At 36.1% G+C, this 22,880-nt stretch overlaps 1 protein-coding gene across 2 annotated transcripts in view; it reads right to left on the bottom strand.

Moving 5' to 3' along the window:
- Positions 1-22,880, bottom strand: part of Dcc (DCC netrin 1 receptor) — a 1,165,274-nt gene that overhangs the window by 619,381 nt on the left and 523,013 nt on the right. For both annotated transcript variants that reach the window (XM_060377064.1, XM_060377065.1), the window contains exon 3: positions 2,377-2,661. In XM_060377064.1, the coding sequence (XP_060233047.1) occupies positions 2,377-2,661 (285 nt within the window). The remainder of the gene's footprint in view (positions 1-2,376; positions 2,662-22,880) is intronic.

Raw genomic sequence — 22,880 nt, 5'->3', positions numbered from 1 at the left:
TCTTTATTTAAAATAGATTTGTCTCTCAAACAGTAAGTCCTGACCACAGTTTCCCCTCCCTCCATTCCTGCCAGCTCTCGCCCACCTCTCCTCTCATCCATATGCATTTCCCCTGCATTTTCTCTTCAGAAAAGAAAAGGTGTCCAAAAGACAATTGCCAAACAGGACAAAACAAAATACAATAAGACAAGGCAAAAGCCCCCCAATGGAAGTTTGATAAGGCAACTTATCAAAGGGAAAGGGGTCTCAAGAGCAAGCGAAAGAGTCAGAGAAACACCCAATCCCGCTGTTAGGAGTCCCTCAAATATATCAAGCTGAAAGCCATAACTTACATGTATACAAGGTAATATAACCATATCCACTTCTCTCCCCCCAACTCCTTCCATATCACTTCAGCCATGGCTTTCCTTTACTTCAGTTCTCATTCTGATAAAAAATATCAATGCCTCTCCAAAGTACACTGATGTCTTCTTATCTGAGCCAGATTAACATTGTGGCTTTAAGTAAATCTTTACACAATTCAATTACAACAGGGTTTACAAAGTGAACAAACAAAGAGCAATAGCAATTTAATCCCTTTTTCAAATTTTTTTTTAATTTCAAATTTAATATTTGAGTAATTTAGCTTGATTCCTTAAAGTTATTGGAAATAAGGCTCTCTTTCATAGTGAAATAATCAGACACATTTTTGTCAACATTGTAAATGTGACTTGTTTTGGCTCCCTATCTGATGATTCAATATGCATTATTTATGACACACCAATATTAGTATTTAATGGGTGCATGAAATTGGTGTCTAAATAAATCTAGGCATGTGCTACTAATAAATACTCCATTATCATCCCAAGGTGGATGGGGTACAGTAGGATGGTAATACTTATCAGCATGCTGATATATATAGTTGGTACATAGATGACTTATAGAGGTTAGAACACACAAGGAAATGAGAATGACGTTTTAAACTTGCCTTGATTTAAAGCACTGAATATATGTCACCTGAGCTGCTAGTTTTCCTTTTAGAAAGACTTAAACTCTCTATATGTGAAATATCTATGATAACTACAAACAAGTAAGAGTGTATGGATGGAGGCAGCGACTGATTTGAAGAGCAGTTTATTCAAACTCCTCAGTGCTTTTCTGTTATTCATGTGTGTAACTACAGGTCTACTAACAAGAAAGACCAAGTGTGAACATAGATATTACAAAGATGTGTGATAGTAGCAGTCATTGAGAGACAAGGTGACTCTGATGCAGCTAATCAAACTTCTGTTTATTTAGCAGAAGCAAATGAGATTCCCAGAGTCATAGAGATTAACCAGAGGGGAAAAAAAAACGATAAAAGCTGGAAAGGAACAAAATTCCATATGATAACGTCAAATCATAATTGTTATAATTACTTGTATGTTTGCATTGACCCATAACCCTAAAAGTCCAGGCCCCTTGTCAGTTTTAATCAACTTAGACCCACTATATACAATACGGTGCTTTCCAGAAATGTTTGTGCCAAAGTATGTGCAGGTGTCTTTTAGATGTCAATTTAGGAATGACCTTGAACCTCACAAATCCTTTCATTTCCATAAGTAAGAATAATACCTATTTTTAGACTATTGTCAGAAGGAAACGAAAAAAATGAGAAGTGCTAAAAAATGGGATTTTTGCAAAAATATGAAATAAATGTGAATGAAAGAATAAATGAGAAATGGAATGAGGCTAAAATATAAATGGTTCTCAAAAATTTAGTTGTATACAGAAACTTAAGAACTCAATATACTATGTTATAACAGCTGTTATAACCTCACATAGTATATTGGCAAAAAAGGAGAAATAATTTTAATGAAAACTCAGTAAGCTCCAATCCTGTTTCCTCTCTTCTAGCTCTTCCAGTATATATCCTGTTTTCCCTTCTGAATGAGAATTAAGCCTCTTCCCTATGATTCCCCTTATGTTTTTCTTCTTTAGGTCTGTGTCCTCTAAAAGACTCCAACCAGCAGGGGACAGAAGCAGATGCAGAGACTCACAGCCAAACTTCAGATAGAGCACAGGTAGTCTTATTGAAGAAGGGAGGTATAAAAGAACCCTGAGGGGACAGAAGGACTTTCCCTATCAGTGGACCAGAGAAGAGCAACAGGAGAAGGAAAGGAAGATAGGATGGGACTGGGAGGAGATGAGGGAGAGTGCTACAACTGGGATACAAAGTGAATAAACTATAAATAATAATAATAAATATTTGTATTATATTATTTTATATAATAATTATTATTATTATGAAAAAGAAAACTCGGTAAGCAATACAAAGCATGTAATTCTTAGAAAATATTTCTTGAAGAAAAATCATGCTATGTTGTATTGTCTAGAATACAGTAAGTACTAAAATACCTGATAAGATTCTGACTTCTGCTTCGTTTCCTGTTCTTATGCTGGCTGGATTCCGAGCTGAGCATCGGTAGACTCCAATGTCTCCTGGTTGAAGTCGGCTGATCTGCAATGCTCCAGAGGGTAAGACAACCACGCGGGAGTCTCCTGGGACTGGGATGAGGTCTTGCTGATTTTTCTGCCAGTGGATTGTTGGCATGGGCTCCCCAATGACTTCACACTTGAGTAGCACTGTATCTCCCATGAAGGCTGTGATAGATTCTGTCTGGGAAAGGAACCTCAGTGGTCCTAAGAGAAAAACAATAGAAAGAGGACAAGTCTTTCAAATGAAGCACAATAATTATCAGGATCTAGTGTTCTTTATGTGACTCTGTATTCTAGAAGGTACACTCTTAAATTCTTTTCAGTCTTCTAACTTTATTACATATTATAACATATTAGGTAGGGCAAGAAGAGTATTATGGATAAATTATGATGAAACTTCTTTTACTAACAACAACAACAAAAAAAAAAAAAACCCCTTCTGTCAAATAAACAGATGAGATAAGTTTAATTTTACAAATAAGGGAATTCTTCTTTGGAAATTAAATTTCTATGCACAGATAAATGGTGATATTATGCATCAGTACTGCAAACTGGTCCTTGCTCTTTTAATTCTGAGTGCTATACTGTCCCACTTACCTAATATTGGACAATGTCTAAGAAGTTATGGTGATTCACTAAGAACTGATTATGTAGCATAATTTTGAGACAGTTTCAAGAAAGAAACAATATATTTACTTCCAATTATACAAACACATAAACAACCACTGGTAGGTTGACAGTTTAATGGGAATTCTTAACAGTATTTGCCTGGTGTGGTTGCAGTGTGGAAAATAAATTGCTAAAGTTGGAGTTAGAATAGCTTGTGTTCTAGCACATATAGCACACCTATACATATAAATTGTCTTATATTGTCTTTTGTTTCCCGGTCTTTGTAGTGAGACAATTGCTAATCCACACGACCACTTTCATGTTCTTGTAAAATGGCTTGGGAAATGGCTGAGTCATACAGGTGAGGAGCGATGAAGGGGGAAAGACACAAGCCACCATGGAGCAAAGCATGGTAAAGAAGAGTCTCCAGTTTAATGTGTCTTGAGAGAAGGGCAGGAGATACTCTGATCTTGTTTTCCTGAAGGCTTTTTTTAAAATTTTAACTTTATTTATATATTTGTTTATTACAATTCATTCACTTTATACCCCGCTGCAGCCTCCTCTCTTGTCTCCTCCCACTTCCACCCACCCTCCCTCTTCTCCCCCTGTGCCTTTCTCCTAGTTTCCTGATAGGGTAGGAATTCCTTTCCTTCTATCTGACCCTAGCCTATCATGTCTCATTCCTCTGTGTTCCTGAAGGCTTTTAAGAACAAGAATATATCAGTCATCCTAGAATATTGTCCATGAGAATCTTGACTCCAAACAAGCCTGTATGAATGGCATCATTATTTATTTATAAAGCACTAAACTTTTATTTTCTAGGTTAATTGAACCTATTAATTTTAATTTTGGTTCTCTGATTTAGTCATCACAGATGCATTGTTATATTTCCCTTTCATCTTGATGATACTGTTTTCATTTTAGATACATGTTACAATAAAATTTTAATTCCTCATTCTGGGCTTCATTAGATTTTACTAATTAAATTTAATGATATTGTAATGTTTATACATTTATTTTAATTAAGTCAGAATTTCCAATATCTGGGATTAAATCATGTCAAAAGTTTTGATTGTTTTCCCATCAACTTTTTATCCATGACAAATTCTATTATGATTCATTTTTACCACTGTCAATTTGAACTTGGGTCTATTTTCCCAAACATAATTTTCTTCATATACTGAGAAAAGGGAAGGTGGGAACAGAAGGTCAAAGGTAAATGAACTAGTGAAAGATCATTTAACAGGATAGTGAATAAGAAACACTGTAGTGAAGTTTCAGGCCTAGGACAAGGCCTGAAATTCTAAGGTAGAATTTCATGTCTACCTTAAATATTACAGTTTAGAATCACAAGATAACAGAATCAACTATGTATAAAACTATTTCAGCACTTCATATGGAATAGGTTCAAGTTTCTAAAGACTACAATTGTTATATCTCTATCTGTAGTACTTGAAGTCATGGAGATGTAAAACCAAGAAAATGGAATAGTCTTTAAAATGAAGGATTAGTGCAATATCATGTAGGTATTTCATATAATTAGTTGAAATGTATCCCACATACAGAGATTACAAAAAGTTAACTTTTTGTAAAAAGTTACCTAAAGTTAACTTTGGAATTTGGACCTATGGAGCAAAACAGCAGTATCTGAACAGGGCACCAGGCACTTGCAAAAATTTACTCTTCCAATCAAAATAACGCCATCTGTAACTGTTTTAGAGGTACCCTGAGTATTTGTGGAGGAGGGAGGTCCATTAATTTGCTCTTTGGGTCATGGTTCAAAGTCTTTAGTAGGCTCTTTGTACAGTTTTGAATGAATTTAAAAGAAAATGATACAATATGTTAACCTGCTACCAATTAACTTTACTGTGTATTTAAAGAATGGTTTCAAAGAGTGGTTGCTGTATAATTAAGAAACTACAATAAATAAGTTCATTATTGTAAGGTTGATGTCATAAAAGAAAGTTTCTATCTTGTTTTGTAGCATTCATTCTTGTCTTCATTGTTAGTTTTTATCTTATGCTTAAAGAAAAGAGTGATAAATAAACATATGCTCTATTAAATTTTTAAGATATCAGTCCATTAATGTATGTTCGAATAAAATGCATTAGATAAATTGGAAAATATCTGGATACTTGTATACATGCAGATGCATGGTTCTGTGTTAGGTATAGACATTGCAGAAATTCAAAACCATTGTATTCCAAAAAAATTCAGTGAGCAAGTTGGTGCTAGAGCAGAAAATATAGACAGGTAATTCAAATTGATATTCAACAATTGTTTTCGTATGTCAATATTTTTGTATGTCAGTGTCTTCTGGGTGGCATATTAGCATAATGAGACAATGTGACTGTATCCTAGTTAGAAGCTATTGTGCAGCATTGTGCCCTGAACTGATAGTCAGGAAGCTAAGGTAAATTTAAGAGTCAAGAAGCTGACATGATTTGGGGAAATCAGAGTTTGAGTCGGTCACCCATGCTGTTGTAAGCATCCTCAACAGACTCACTGGTCTACCACCGGCATCACTTGTTTGGTCTCTTGCTGGTTTTATATTTGGGGTGAAGTGTAATACATTACATCTCCTCAGGCAAAACTGTACAACACATATTTCTTTTGTATACACCTCCATGCTGATTTCAGATCTTAAGAGAAACAGCAGAGAGCATGCTGTATTCAACACCTAGTACTGTGGGTTTGAGCGTGGAACTGCCTTTAGTTTTAAAGTTAACAGCGTAGCATAGAAAATTTTCAAGTAATTAAATATAAGGATAGAAAATTATAAAATGAATTTTATTTTTGCCTCTGTGAAGAGAGCTAAACAACAAACAAGTAAGTTTATAGGCTAGTGTGTGGCTTGAATTACTGCTTCTAATATGCAACTAAACTTCTGCAAGACATCTCCTGGTTGTGAAAGAAGTTATATGATATCAATTTAGTAGCATATATTAGTTATTAAATTCACTAAAACTCATAAAAATGAAATAATGTATTTTTCATAAATCAACAAATACAATAATTAAAGATTTGAGTGTTTTTGTTTTGTTTTGTTTTTTTCATTTGGCTATAAGATTAACTTAGATCTTCTTGAAGATTGGTTTCTTAGCAAGAGTCTATTCAAACTCAAGAGATTAATTGTGATCCATTGTTTCCTACCTCTGTTCTTTGCTCATTCATGTTCGTGCCAGACATCTGCATGTTCCTAAATCAGGGAGTTCGTGCAGCAGAAGTTGAACATGGCCGAGTTTAAGTTTTTTTGGTATTATCTTATTGTCCAAGTGCTATAAAAGAGTTTTTATTGTATTTTTAAAATTATAAACCCAGGAATTTAGTATAATCCTAAATCATTTTCCACAACAACAGCAAAATAGTTTTCAATCCTGTTGAACTTGTGTAAGGCCCTAAATTAATTTTCACTTTTTTTGCTATTGTTTTGGGGTTTTGTTTGTTTGTTTGTTTGTTTTTCAAAAGCGGGTTTCTCTGTGTATCCCTGGCTATCCTGGAACTTGCTCTGTAGACCAGGCTGTCCTCTAATTCAGGGTTTTCCTGTCCCTGTCTCCCTAGAGTGCTGCAATTAAAGTAGTGTGCCACGCCCTTCTCGTGGAATATTCTATTGCTGTTGCTTTTATAGAACTTTTTTTTTAGAACCAGAGATGCCTTTCCCCTAACTCTACCTGTCATAATTGTAGGAATTCTAATAGCATCAAGTATAAAAACCTACATGTTCTCTACTCTAAGAATCATTTTTCCACCTTAAATATTTTATGTCACTCATAATTTACAGACACCATGACAGAGATCAGTGTATAAATAAAACCTGAAAAGTGTTCTCATGTTCCTGTTATGTTATCTGTATTTTATTTCTATAGGCTATATAAAATATTTACTAACAATAAAAAATAAACATTAATATTTGATTAGGTTCTCTGTAAGTCTAAATGCTATAAAAGGACCCACATTTTTGAAAACTGGCACTAGTTTTACATTATCACTTTCCAGCTCACTCTGGGAACTTGGACGATAGCTGGCAACACACTGAGGTTCTCTCTTATCTGAGGTCAGACTTTTGTGTCATGTCATTTACATATTATCAGATTTGATAAGTCAGTTACACATGACCACATGTGTATCACTTCTTTTAAAAACTCTATTTTATTTCGAGTGTTTAGGCTTCAATCTCCCTTTCAACCTCCCAACCTTACATAGGAGAGAGAAGGTTAGTGGGGAGAGAGGGCCCCTTACTTCCCTGGGCTGTTTACGCTAGAGGGGTTCTTTTAGGACTCTACCAATCTCCTTCAACAGCAAGTACAGCCAGCGGTCTCCTTCAAGACGCTCTGCCCCTGAAACATTTCTCTCCGTCTTTCTCCTCCACACTGCCACATTGTCCATCTCTCCAGTCTCTACAAACTGCTACATGCCAACACCTCATGCCACCACTTCTATTTCTGGGCTCTCATATTTATACCCTCGGAGTCTTAGACCATGCAACTCTCCTTGCCACATATGGAAGTCAGTTTGCAAAGATCACACCCGGCAGGAGACGATTAACAACTGTGGACAAACTACAGCCCAACTAAATTCCCACACTTGGATTAAAACAAAAACATATTTACATACCATAACTGAGTTTACAAAGAAATCTAAACTTCCATTACACACATGATTTAAAGTAGATGAGATATGTTTTTACAATACTGTCATCTTATGGAAGGATTTCAACATCTGCAGATTTTCATTTCTACAGAGTTAGGGAACCAGCTCCCTGAAAACACTGAGGTACAATGTCATATTCTGCATTTAATTAAATTCTTTCATCTCTTCAGAACTTAGAAGGCTTTAGGTTTGGGTATCATTTCAAGTTTGATATAATACTACTTTAAGCATCTTGAGTTACTTCACTTAACTTTCACCAGTTATACCTTTCATTTTGTGTGTATGTTAGGAACTGAACCTATGACTTTATATAGTCTAGCTAAGTGTATTGCCACTGAAATGTATAGCCATCCCATCATAATTATTTAAGTATTAGTATCTTTACTTTAGATGGAACAACATAGAGGTATTTTAATTCAGAACATGGCTGTTCTGGCAAAAGATCACATCTAAAGACCTTCTAGGTATGTGTGATCTGGCTGGAACGTAAACATCCAGGATGCAGAGATAAGCAGATCTGAGTTCAAGGCCAGCCTTGTATAGCACAAGTTTCAGGTAAAGAAAAGCTTAGGTGCAGCCTTGGTGGTACACACCTTTAATCCCAAACAATGGAGGTAAAGTTAGTTTATAGTAGGAAGCACCCATGTTTGGAAGTGATATGCAATTGAGTGGTAGAAAAACTGACAAATCAGAGAAAGAGTTTACAGAAATAGCATACACCCAACTCTCAAGAAAAGAACGAGGCAAGAAAAGCTATGTATGGGGTAATGCAGAGGTGGTGGCCAGTTTTACCCAGACAGTAATAGACAGCTTGCAGAGAGAGAACTAGGGTAAAGATCAAAATGAGCCAAATAAGGAGGATCCAGGAGATTGGAGCAGATTGCTTGAGTTAGTATGAGGCCTAAAGAAAGACAGGTTGAATATGTCAGCTGGTAGAGGAGTTTGAGCCAGAACAACTGAGCTGAACCAGCCAGCCCAGAGCTCAATAGGAACAAGAAAGGGTGAGCTTATTCGTCAGTAAGTCTCAGAGGATGAAAACATTCTAGGCCTAGATTAGATTGTATGGAAGCTAGAAGCTTCCAGGACTAGTCTAGGCCAACAAACAGGCAATATGCCCTGATCAGAGACAACAACTGAACCAGGCGAATAAAAGTTACTTTTACAGGACAACATGAGGAAAAGATGTGTAAGTGCAGCATGAGTATTTAACATAAGGTTTCTTACTGAATAATAGGTTTGAAACGGCCTTATTTCTTTAACCTAAGTAAAAATGGCTCAAAGCAAGTTTCTTCTTTTTGCCAATACTCAGATCTTCTATTGGCAACAGAGAACTTGGTAAATGCCTTTGTTTAGCAGATACAGCCGACCCTCAGTATTCATAAGGCTTCAACTGTTGATTGAAAATATTTCAATTGTATTTGTCCTAAGCATGTGCAGGATTTTGTATCATGTTCCCTAAGCAGCATAACTATGGACATGGCGTTTACATTATTAGATTTGCTAAGTCAGTGACACATGATTTAAAGGGCATGAGAGACGTGCTTGCAAAGCTGACGTCTCACGTAAGGATTTCAGTGTCTGCAGATATTTACTCCTGCAAAGTCCTGGAACTGGCTTCCTATAAACACTGAGGGGCAACTCCATATTCTGTACACAATTAAATTCTTATCAACTAACTACAGCCTGGAGCGCTATGCTATTCAAAACAGCACACAAACCTATTTGGAGTGCCTTAGGAGGGCTTCTATCTTTATCCTTGAGAAAAGGTTGTTTCTTAAAAGGAACTGTTGTCAAGATGCCTACCTTCACACCCTGCCTAGCCCAGGATGCTACAAGAGCTTCATGTCTGGGAACACCTGGAATTGCGGAAATGTCCCACACCAGTCAACCAGCTTCAGACATGTGCAGCATCGCCATGCCTTAACCACAGACCAGAACCTATTAGTAAGAAGCTATAAAAAGGAAAGCACAGTTTGTTTCACACATAGCAAAGGAAAGACATATAGCACATACAGAAGCGTTATTCTATCCCCTTGCCCTTGAAATAATAAATACAGATACTTTTAATTCTTATTTTTTATGTGACTTATAGACTAAAGTGTCTAGGCTTCAGCATCAGAAATGTTCTTGATGGCACCAATTCCTATTACCACTGCATAGTAAACAGTACCGACAACAGGAAATATGTATGTCCATTGTGAAGTTAACATGGAGGAGTGGGTCTGTCATTTATTCTGATTTCTATAATTCTTATTTCTAAGAATTCTATATTCTGATTTCTATAATTCTTCTGTTATTAACTTATAGTATTTTATTACCAGAAAGATTCATAAAGAGCATCTTGGCATGCATACTTTGTTACACGTTACTCAAGGTCTTTTATATATCCATAAACCAGATTCCTTACTTAAGCATTTACCATCCATACAAGGAAGGGCTTATTCTTTTTTTATCTCTCATCAACAAAACCCTTGTATATATGGGAGGTAATATTGTCAATTCAGGAAATATATAATCACTTTATCACACCGCTTAGGTACCAAAGGTTGTCGCTTGGGTTTCCTTTGTACCACTTTCTTGGACTGCCACAAATTATCTGTGGATTTTTTTCTTGTTGTTTTTGTAATTTCCCAGGATAATATGTAAATTCTACAACAGAGGGACTCAGTCCTAGTTTTATTCTGTATTGCAAACAGCACAATGCATAAGGATTTCTCATCCAATAAGTATTTGTTGAATAAAAATTCTATGGTGTGCTTAATTTAATAGTCAGGTTAGATAAGCATCACAGGCCCTATAGGAACCCTTCTGTACATTAAACCTTCTGCTTAGGCTGATTAAATGATTAGACCTTCAATGATAGTGAAGAATTTGGAGTGCTGCAGGTCCAAAGCCTGATTACAATTTATCTTTAGTTGCTTCAGTAGCCATTCCTTGATTACCTCTGTGCCTGACCCAATCCCCTTATGACTAATGGGTAAAATATTTTGGTAATGATTTAACTAACAAAATTCTAGTTTCCTTCAACTAAAAGGCTGAGACTGTCATCAGGTAGTCTGACCCGAGACTTCTCTGAGTTACTGTAGCTAATGTTTCCATCAATGTGTTTAAAAAGTACCTCATTTATGGCTGTTGTTGTTCTGTCACATAAAATTGTCATTAAATTGGTAGCACATTGGAACATGGAAATGAAGGCAAACTGAATCAGTATTCCTGGAAAATGGTCACTAGTTTGTCCCAGAAGAACCTAGTCCCCTTTGAAGTGAGAGCTGTGGTTTTGCAACCATCAAGAACAGTAGCAATGTCTTGAGGGTTGAGGGCAGGAGAGTGAATGGGAGAAGGCAATGACTTCCTCAGGCAAGGTGTTAAAAAGCTGAAGCTAGAAAGCCCATCAAGCCCACCTGCAGCCTTTCACAGGGAAACAGATTGCATGAGTGAAAATCAGAAGGCAATGCCTAACACAGCTGAAAATTTATCGTAGACTTATAAACTTGCTTTGAGGACCAGCACATATTTTAAGCATTTACCCAACTTCCCTTAAAGCACTGTCTCTAGGAAATGAGATCAGATGTTTCCAGGCTAGCCCAACCCAGTTAGGCAAGTGTGGGAAAGGGATACAGCTATTAATCCCCTTCAAGCCAATTTATATTTCTTCACAGGCTAGATCCAACCAACAAGTTGTTTCCAGGGCAATGGAAATGTTAATAGACAAAGAACCAAACATTTTTTTTCTCTTGATGTTTTCTTTTGTGATGCTAAAAGCTGGGGGGGAGGGGTTAAAAATCACCATGGCAATGAATGGAAAACTGCTAAATCTGTAGGGAAATGATAGGCTCTCAGAATTAAAATGAGGAGAACAATAGTCCACCCCTAGCCCTCCGCCAATACAGGCAGCAATGTGCAGACTCAGAGAAATCTTCCATCAGAGTCAGAAAGTTGGAACATCACAGAAAGGCACTACTTTCAAATCTAAACTACTTTTGATTTCAAGTAGAAGTAGAAATAAAGCATTTCACAGTCCAGGTTTACGTGTGCTAGGACTCACTGCCTCAAGGGAGGTCTTTCCTCTACCCACATACAGCAGGAGCAAGCTACATTCTCCTTTAAATTCTAATCTGGAAATGGCATATTCTTCTGATTTGCCCTCTAGCCTCCTTGGCGGACTATCGGAATCCACATCTTCTCCTATAGAAGTCTAATTATTAAGTAATTAAAGTTCATTTCATAAAGAGACTTATCAACTGGGGGACAGACCTGGTGGCTGGAAATATGCTTTGCTTTTAAATATTCAGCAATGTGGTAATATTCTGCAATTGCCAGAGGATAGTGGCTGTAAACACTCCCTGTGCTCTACATTAAAGACTGAAGGTTATGTCCCTCTAAGCAGGGCTGTGTTTGCCCCTTCTTAATTGTCAAATTTGCTGAAGGGTAGAGAAAAAAGGGAGATGTTCTCTAAGAGGAGGCCTTATTCTGACAGCATTAAAGAGCAACAAAGCCTCATCATGGAATTTGTTAGACTGTTCTCTGCCTCCATTTTCACAGTCCCACTGTTACAGGTTTTCTAGTCCATCCTGCAGTTCTTCCATATCTTCTTTCTTTACCTCTCTGGTGGTGTCTTTCTGTCACCTTTCTCTCCCTCTCTGTGTCCATGTTCCTCTCTGTCTCTCTGTGTCTCTCCCTTTCTCTGTCTTTCCCTCACCTTCCTACTTTCTATTTGTATTAGAAGAATTACAGACTCCTAGGTAATAGGTCTGATAGCAAATTCTGGAATGTGGTCTATGTAACTCTAGCAAACCTGCCTGGTTCCACACAGGGTCCTACGTATATAATTTTGTCATGTGTACAATTAGCTGAACTACATACTGATACAACAGAGTATATACAAAGCAGAAAGGAAAAGATTAGAGACAAAATACACACACACTGCAAATTTATATTATAGCGCTACAAATTTACTTGCACAAATGAACTGTTTCTTAAAGCCAAAGACACAGTCAAGGAAAAAACACCAAATCTTTCTCGGAAATCACCTGTTGGGTTTGTTGCCAATAACATGCTCTGAGAGGCTAACACAGTGTCATCTTTTGAAACAATTGATAAGATGCATGACACTGAAGCAGGCGGGGGTTGGGAGGGGATTGCATCTTGTCAATGACCAAAAAGCTACAAGGAGGCTGCTACTTCAAAGCTCATCTTGAGAGACCAAAGAATTAAAAAATTAGTTTTTTTTTTTTTTGGGGGGGGGGGTTCTTGGAGTAAAGTTTAAAGCACAAGCCTGAACAAAGGCCAGACAAGTGGAGACATGTCCAGCCACCTTGCAGGGAGGAACCAGCCTTACTGCATTCTTTACTGCCCACTAGAGATACATTTGCTAGGAAAGCAGCCCAGAGCAACCTTCCAAACAAAGGAAGCCAGACCATTAATGGTTTTGGAGCCTTCCTACAGCCAATCAGTTCAAAATGCAACATCCCCTTTTGATTTTCAATACCCTTTTGTTTTAGATGCTTTCCAGGCTGGAATTCCCCTGCTTTGGGCTTGCTGGGAGGGACTGGAACCTTTAAATTACCCTCCTACACTAAGCTCAGGGCTCTACTCTCAACTGCTGAGTCAGTAAGAGTGTGAGCCCGAGCTCCAGCGAGCTTGTAATAAAAAGATCCTCACGTGCTTTGCAGCGGACTCCACTCCTGGTGGTCTTTTGGGGGATCTCTCGAATTGGGTGCAACAATCTCAAATAACTGCTAGATTCTCTCTTAGTTGACCTTCAAATCCAGAGTTTGAACTCTAGGTTCTTTAAACATCTGTGTTGCTCTGAATCATAGCACCACGATAACAATGAGGAGAGAGCACTCTGAAAGAATAAGGTTTTATGAAGCTACTGTGCAAGAGAAGCCAGCAACTCCAGAGATATATTTCAGGACCCATCATCTCTACCTTGGAGGGAGTTACCAGACAGGAAATACACATGTGAGAGAAAAGGCCCTCTGCCTTCTGATTTTATTAGCAGCAATCAGGCAAGCCTGAGTTCTGCATGGCCTTTCTAACTCCTTCATTAACAACACACCAACACACCAACTGAGCTCTGGGAAAGCTCACCACGTAGTTTTGTGATAAGTCTCCTTCCATCCCTCTAAGTTACTGTACAATATCTATGTCCATCATAAGATTAGAGTTTTCCACTTCTTCTTCAAATTGTGCCTTAATGTCTTCTATGATACAGATCTTTCATAAAATAAAACAAAATTGTATAGGACACTGGTTCCATTATTCTATGATGAAGTTAGAATAGGATGCTTCATACTGGTGAGGCTAAGTAATAAGTCATACAGAGTCGAACTAAGCTCTCAGATTAGCTGTGCTTATCTTATCACTGATTATTGAAATTGGTCATTTGACTGTATAAAGTAGAAAAAAAAATGTTCTATGGAAGTTCTTCAGAAAGAAAAGCAGTGTATAAAAAATATACATCAAAAATAAAAACACAAGCAACATTTGTATAGTAATTTATTCTACAAATATTATAAATTTGTTTTATAATGAAAACTAGGATGATAAGGATGTAAATTGAAAAATTATTTTGTCAGCACAACAACTTAATAAAAACATTAATTCTAGGAATTTTAACATAATTATATAAAGAAAAATATTGTCTATAAGGTCATTTGTTAAATATAAGAATTAGAGAATGAACAAACTACGGTTGCTAACTGGTGAAACAAACTGCAGTACAGCCACAGGACGTAGTGTTAGACAGCCATTGCACGCTAAATCAATCCACTTTTTTTTGTTTTTGTTTTTGTTTTTGTTTTTTTTTTTGGTTATTTGCAAACAGAATCTTACTTTCTGTAATCAACTCATGAGTCTTCTGATTCTGTTTCCAAATTGCTGGGTTTACAGGAATATTCTTATGCCAGAAAAACTTTTTTCATTTGTTTTTATTTTTTTAATGAAAGAAATATGCTCATATAAGTTTTTTTTGAAACAAGCTCTTTAAAAAAATACAGAAGGAAATGTATTTCAGCAAATACATTTCAGAAGGGAATGAATATAGCATTCCACCAATCACATTATCCAGTGCAAAATTTAAGCAAGCCTTCAGGAGTATATCCATGTCCTCAAAAGATGTCCCTCAACAGGCTTTGACAATAACTTTGTTTTATGCTCTGCTTCGAAGTTAAAATTTTTATTATAATAGCTGAGGTTGATTTATAATTAATAGTTATGATGTTTTTAAAAATCAAACCTGAAGCCAAACTTTCTACCAAGCTTGCATCCTATTGTGCATGGCTCATGGAGATTGACTGTGAATGTGGCTGATACAGAAATTGTGGTACATTTACACAATGGAATACTACTCAGCAATTAAAAGCAAAGAAAATATGAAATTTGCTGGCAAATGGTGGGAACTAGAAAAGATCATTCTGAGTGAGGTAACACATAAGCAGAAAAAAACACATGGTATATACTCACTTGTAAGTAGATATTAGACAAATAATATAGGATAAACATATTAAAATCTGTACATCTAAAGAAGCTAAGCAAGAAGTAGGACCCTGGATAAGATGATAAATCCTCACTCAGAAAGACAAACGAGGCAGACATAGGAAGAGGGAGAAAACAGGGAACAGGACAGAAGCCTACCACAGAGGGCCTCTGAAAGACTACCCAGCAGGGCATCAAAGCAGATGCTGAGACTCATAGCCAAACTTTGGGCAGAGTGCAGGGAACCTTATGAAAGAAGGGGGAGATAGAAAGACCTGGAGAGGATAGGAGCTCCACAAGGAGAACAACAGAACAAAATCTCTGGGCAAAGGGGTGTTTTCTGAGACTGATATTCCAACCAAGGACCATGCATGGAGATAACCCAGAACCCCTGCACAGATGTAGCCCATGGCATCTCAGTGTCCAAGTGGGTACTCTAGTAATGGGAACAGGGACTGTCTCTGACATGAATTCAGTGGCTGGCTCTTCGATCACCTTCCCCTGTGGGGAGAGCAACCTTACCAGGCCACAAAGGAAGACAATGTAGCCAGTCCTGATGAGACCTGATAGGCTAGGGTCAAATGGAAGAGGACTATAGTCTCCTATAGTGGACTAGGGAAGGGGAATGGGAAGAGAAGAGGGAGGGAGTATGAGATTGGGAGGGGATGAGGGAAGGGGCTACAGCTGGAAAACAAAGTGAATAAACTGTAATTAATAAAGAAAAATAAATTTTATAAAAGAAACCTTTGTGTATTTAAATAATGGAAGACATGGGATCATTCCAACAGGAAAGCTAATCCTTAGTGCTTGTATTGCACTTCATTCTATATCTTGTCATTGTCAATATGTATGTATATATATATATATATATGATATATATTTTACTTTATATATGTATATATATATACATATAATTTGACATGTATTAACATGTAAAATTGTATTACATGCCAAAAACATCTAAGCAATACCAATTATACTAACTCATGGAAATTTCCATATCACTTACTTTTTTCATTTAATCATTATTTCACTAAATCAATAGGAGGACTAAATTTCTAAGTCCTGTTGAGCCATGGACTTCCAGGCAAATGAGTGGTTTAAATGTGTTAATCATAGTTTCAGTATGAAGATGATATTTTAATATGCAAATTGGATAAAGAGTGTCCCTTTCAGTTAGAGAACTTAAGAGGGCCCTGTACAGTAGCAAGGAAAGGCAAAGAGTGTTTTATGCCTGCTATACACTCATCAGGGGACACTGTTTTTGTTTGTTTTGTTGTTGTTGTTATTTTGTTTTGTTTTACTTTTCTAACTTTGAACTCAGAATTGGACTAGAACTGACATTATTCTTCCTCATGTTTCTTTAACTTTAAGATTCAAACCTAAATAACACCACTATTGCCTAGATCTTGAGCATGGTAACTGCAGATCTTGGGAGTTCTTATTTATTTATTTATTTATTTATTTAATTAATTATTAGTTACATTTTATTAACTCTGTATCCCAGCTGTATCTGGTTCCCTCATTCCCTCCCAATCTTGGGAGTTCTTAACTGCCATAGATAGGTGATAATTTCTTATGTTAAATCCTTTCCTTGAATCAGCAGTCAGACAGATAGAAAAAAAAAAAGATAGGTTTGACATTACCCAAATAAAAAAAAAATTCACATCAGAAATAAAAAACAATTTTTGAACACTGACATACATCAATGTATATATATAAATGACACACAGATTTTCATGAAAAAAGTTATTAAAAACATTATATGTGTATACCTTATAACCATGTGCATGAAGTATATTTTATATAAAACATGACTGGAATTTGTGTTCATATGAACCATATTGTTAAGATATCTCATCATGCATATATAAATACATCAAAATCTGAAATATTTGTGGTCCCAAGATTCATATTATTCTTTTATGCATCAAATGTACACTGAACAAGAGTTCCGGAGTCCAAAGAGGATTTTTCTTTGTGCCTATCCTTGTCTTTGTCCATTTCAACAAATGGCATTTCTGTTATTTCATCACATATGCCTTTGCCTTATAATAAAATGAAATACATGAAGAATCTAATACAGAATTATCCTTAGAGAGGTTTTCTGGTAACACAATAATTAGGGACAAATTTCAAATTTATAAAATACAAACAGGGTCTTGAATAGCAAATAGGAATATACAAGGTCCCCAAATCCAAGAGGATATTCTAGACAGAGAAAAAGCATTGGAAAAACCATGGCTCTAAGGAGCATACAAAGTTTTGAATATGTGAATAATTCATTAAATTATGGAAAAGCAGAGAGAGATTTTTAACTCTTGCATTTTGTTTCCTTGTATTATCTCCTATGTTACAGAGCTCAGTAGTTTTCTTGATTTTCACCAAGGTTGTACTGTTTTCTCTACAGAAGTATTCCATAAGGATATAAGCTATGAGCCTCATGTTTTCTTACTATTTTCTAGGTGAACAGAGACACAGAATTAATATTGAACTATTTCTATATTAATTAACAAATAATTAGTGACTTTCATTCCATCATGCTACACTAATGTGTTATGTGACATGTGTTACCTCTTACTAGTTACCTCTTACTACTGGCATGTAGTCAGTGTTCTGAAAATAATCATGATTCTGAATTGTGCATTCTAGAGGGAGAGCAGAGAAATCACAGGTGCTGTGTTTTCAGAGTGAAAAAAAAAATTACAAAGCCCTAACAATAGTGATTCCTATAGGATGGAGAAGTTATCACCAAGCTTTTGTTTTTATTAGTTCCTGAGGCTATCTGTATAATAATTTACACTGAAAAGATTGTTCTAAATTTTAATTGCACTTCTTCCACCCAGCCACAACATCCCAGCTGTCTGATAGGACCTAAGAGCCATTCAACAGGAGAAAAATCATATCGGTACTGTAAGCCTAGCAAACTACCATGGCTAGTAAGGTCATTACCCTAGAGGAGACCTGATTACTGCCAAGTTCCTAAACCTCTGTAATTATCTATTGCGCTCTAAATACTTATCCTAATACCTCCAGATGAGTGTGGTTCTCATCGTTCATCTAAGGACCTTTTTGGAGCACAAGGAGGTTGTTAACATAAGCCAAGGGCTAGTTAAAATTCAGAGAACAGGCCATGGGGTTCCCAACTTCACATGATATATCTACAATGCAACTCTAAACCTAAACTTCAGGGAACATAGTGGAAGTCAGGGTGGAAAGGTTGTAAGAACTAAAAGACCAGAATATTTGCTATGAGGTAATGGATTTTAAATATGACAGAGAAGCTGAAAAAAAAATCTCAGCAATCTAGTGGCCTAAATAAGACCTGTATAATCACAAAACCAGTTGGCAGGTCATCATGAATTGGGGGAGTCCCACAAGGTTGCACCAGGAGATGCAGAACTATAGGAAAGTAATGGGTGCCTGAGAAAGGGAGAATCAGTCTTCTTCAGGGATAAGACCATGGCAGAGTAGTCAATCCCAAATAGCCATCTTAAGCACATACACAGATCAGCACTAAATGGACTCAGAAAAAAAAAAATCAATTGAGTTTGTAATCAGAGGTGACTGAAAATATTATATGTATAATACAGCATCAGGTATATAAGGTAGTGTTTGAATAATTGTCTGCACTGACATTTCCTGGCAACATTTTCCCTCTAAGTTGCCTCTCGATATGTTTTTTTTTTTTTCTGTCAAATAAGTTCCTGAGTTCTGTTCAGAATTCCTAGACAGTGTCAAATAAAACAACACCTGAATGACACAAGTTTTTGCTGTAAGCAGGTAGCAGAGAGAGTATTTTAAGCTCAAAACATTTATTTTAGTACATTAATTCTTTATACTTAGTTTGATGATATCTAAAATATACATCATGGATGTCAAAATAAAAAAAATTACTTTTTTCTCTCTCATAATTTTGGTATCTTTTTCCCACTTCACAAAATAGGTTTTATGAAAAGTAAACAAAACCACAGTATAAACAATAATTTAAATTCCATACTTTAATAAATCTATAATTGAAATTTTGATTTGGAAATACCCTCTGGGGAAAACATGCCAGTAATAAAATGCATTTGTATGTTGTGTCTTTGCACAACCGAAATGAAAACTAAAATAATTCTGTTTACTGTAATCTTGTATGTGTGTGGGGGGTTGTGTGTGTATGTTGGGGGTATCATTTCTGTGTGGAGATGGTGTTTGAATGCTCACATTTGTTGTGCTTTCACCTTAGTGTGGAGATTGATGGAGTGTGGACACATCCTTCCTGGAAATCAGTTCTACTTCTCTGCTGCTTCTAAGAGAGAACAGAAATCATCTCCTGTTGCATTTGGCAGAAACTAAATCATAAGATCACAATGGAGTCTTTGAAAAGAAAGGAGTAAATATATATTCTAGAGATGCAAAAACTGAGAAATTCAAGTTAACGTGAATAACTGTACCATTGAACAAAATCATGAATAATTAATTGTCAGTTACTGTGGTTTCACATTATTTTATAGTAGCTTTCTATGATTAATTGACTCTTCAGATAGGACATTAGCCTTCAAGGAGTAGCTAAATTATTGTTATTTTAATATCTTAGCCTTCCAACAAAGACAAAATCAATCATCTATGTTCAAACAGTTTTATTTATGCCATTTTTCCCAAGTTATTTAAATTTGCTTTTAATAAAATCTTGCTCCTTTTGAGCAACCTCTTCTCTTGGCCTCAGCAGTTGAGGACTGGAGAGTCTTTACAATGATTTATAGAGACTTCTATATCAGAATGGCATCTGAGGTACACATTGATAATTTATTGTAATTTTAGCTTTTCCTTTAGGGAATTTGTTAGTGAACCAAGCATTATATCTAGAGCTATCTATTGAAATGACAACAGAGTCCATTAATACAAAAACATGCTGAGTGATTTGAGAAATAAATTTTGAAGGTAACTTGTTACCAGCATATTTACAAAAGTTTGAGCACCAGATATCAAGTTCATATTTGAGGATCCCAGGATACTGTTAATATCTCAGAGTTATTTCCTTAATTTTTATGTGATATTATATAATAATGGCTTACTTGTTTATTGGGTGTTTCAGATATTCCAGTCTTTATCTTATATAACACTTTATTAATAAGCATGTCCTATTATGACAAGCTCAAAGGAGTAAATATTTTCATTTGGCCATTTAAACAAAGGACACATGGTAAGCTTACTAAAGAGTTGCTAGCTTTGTTTGATCCATCCACTAGTTCTATTGATGTCCCTTTTACTGCAGTATACTTTATAGTAGCCCCAATTTACAGAAAAATCTCATTATTGAAACTTGGAATTTATAACCTTTAATAATTTAAGCCATGTGGAGTTTGTTGAAGACGTAAATTGCTTAAACAAGATTATAATCCATTCTACATGTTTTACAATGATCTTTCTTGATTTTGAAATATAAGGAATAATTATTAATGTAAAGTATTATGTATCAATCTCTGTAACTTGAAAATGTTAATAACAGTGTCTGTATATCTTTCCAACATAATTTCATAAATTCATTGAAGGTGAAAAAATTTGAGCTGCATTGTTCTTTCCTGAACCTAACTGAGCACCTGTATAGCTAGCAGATAATCAATGGTGATTGGCCGATAGTTTACCAAAACTTTGATCTTTCAGCAACTTTCTTCTTCCAATCATTCTGTCCACCAATAATGTTTACAGGGATGACCATTTGGATGATCAATTGGTATGCTCTTTCTTAGGGAAGACTTTTTCTCCTGCTTTCAACATTCCTTGGCTAATGGTAGATTTTTGAGTAGAGTTGAAGCTTAGAGAGCTTTTTCCCTTCTGAATTAGCATGTCTACTGGTGTCTGAATTCTATTTGGCTTCATGTATGTATCCTGTACACTTATTCAAAGATATATGTTTGGGTATCAGAGCCATTAGGAAATCCACTGGAAAAGTCAATCTTACCACAGTGCATTTGTAGTTTTTTGTTTTTTTTTTTTTGCCTTTAAAAAATTTATTTATTTATTCATTTATTAGTTTATTGACTTTGTATCCCTGCTGTGGCCTCTTTCCTCATCCCCTGCATTTGTAGTTTTTGAAAATTAATTTTAGGTTAAGTAGCTGAAAGGATTAACAAAAGTTTCATTTGTGTTCCCTTCTTGGTGTTTTTTTAAGCAAGTTTAATCAGAACTTGTATCTAAAAATAAGCTGACCTCAGTTCTCCCCTTTAAAGAAACGGTAATAGGTTTGTGGATCTTGAGAGTGTCCATAACAGGTTGTTTAATGATTCAAACCCATCAGAGAAGCCGCCTTATTATTCTCACCAAACTGAACTGCTAATTTTCAGAGATAAATGCACCTGTGGAAAAGAAATCATATCTTTAAATTGTACTATCCTCCAACAAGACCACATACTGTTTTGTTCTTGTTGTTAATACAGAAATCAGAGGGTGTAAATCTCTTCATCTTTCTGTCAGCAGTTCTGGCCAGGGTGTTAATGGCCTGCAGCCCAGAAGTTGCATAGGCTTCTAGCCAATCAGCAGTGAAACCATTTAATTGGCATTTCAAACAGGAAGCACAGAGGTCCAGGGAGTGTGCATGTGTGTGTGTGTGGGGGGGGTGCTCAATACTAATGCATTTAGATGAAAACATATTTCCAAATCTCCAATTAAAACAGGAGATCTTAATCCTTTGTAATATAAAGTGGGTCAAAGAGATTCATTTATTAAGTGAGAAAGACTGAGTTTCCTGATTGAGAGTACATCATAAATGACTTAAGGGATGTCTTTTTAAAGGAACAAACCCAGCTTCCCTCTGGTGGGATGAAAGTACTCTTGTTTCTCCAACAAGAAGAATTAAAAAGGCTTCCTGCATAGAAACAAAATATGTCTAAGGCCAGTTGGTGTAACAGGGCCCTCGACATTAGCACAACTGAAGCCATGTTAGAGGCAACATTCTGATCTTAAAACCTGGCATAGGCGGAAACACTTATCTTAACAGGAACAAAGACCTAATCTATCAAAGACCTATTCTGTAGTTCCAGGAAAGTCCCTGAATCAACAAAAATCAACCTTGCTTTCTGTCTTCTGTAGTTATACTTCTTGCTTACCGAAGTGTGACAACCAGAACGTGGTTTTAGTGAAGAAAAAAAAAAAAAAAACAAAAACAAAACTTTAAGGTTCAGAGCTGCATGATTTGGGAAAGTTCCTGGTACAGCCAGTATCTGGCAATAAAGATTTTCTTTTGGACTTTAAGAGTGTCTATGAGTTGATATCTGATGGGGTTCCTTGGCAACAGTGGCTCTCTAGGACACTGTCTGTAAACTGCCTCATTCTTAGCTGTTCAGGCTTAGAAAAGTATTGTGACTCTTGGCATTCCACATTTTTTGAAACATAGGACACTAAAAGCCTCAGAATCCATCTTGGATTTTCTATTCTCTGACCTCCCTCCTGCACCCCCAACTACTAAAGTGAATTGTAAAGAGCAGGTGGGTCACAAAAATAATACCTTTCTTTTGTAAAACAAACTATGAACCCAAAAAACATTATGCCCTTCATTCTTCTTTCTTGAAGACAATCATTCCTAAAGGGTCCTGCTCTATATGGGAAGGAAGAAAGACTATGTAGGAAGCCCATGAAAATGAGCAGCTAGGCCTGGCTGGGCTGAACTCCCCCTCCTTATTATATTACCATTCAATATATGT

Source organism: Meriones unguiculatus, chromosome 2 (assembly GCF_030254825.1).
Source record: "Meriones unguiculatus strain TT.TT164.6M chromosome 2, Bangor_MerUng_6.1, whole genome shotgun sequence".
Taxonomy (NCBI): domain Eukaryota; kingdom Metazoa; phylum Chordata; class Mammalia; order Rodentia; family Muridae; genus Meriones; species Meriones unguiculatus.
The sequence above is the reverse complement of the archived record's forward strand: the minus strand, read 5'-3'. Positions and strand labels throughout refer to the sequence as shown.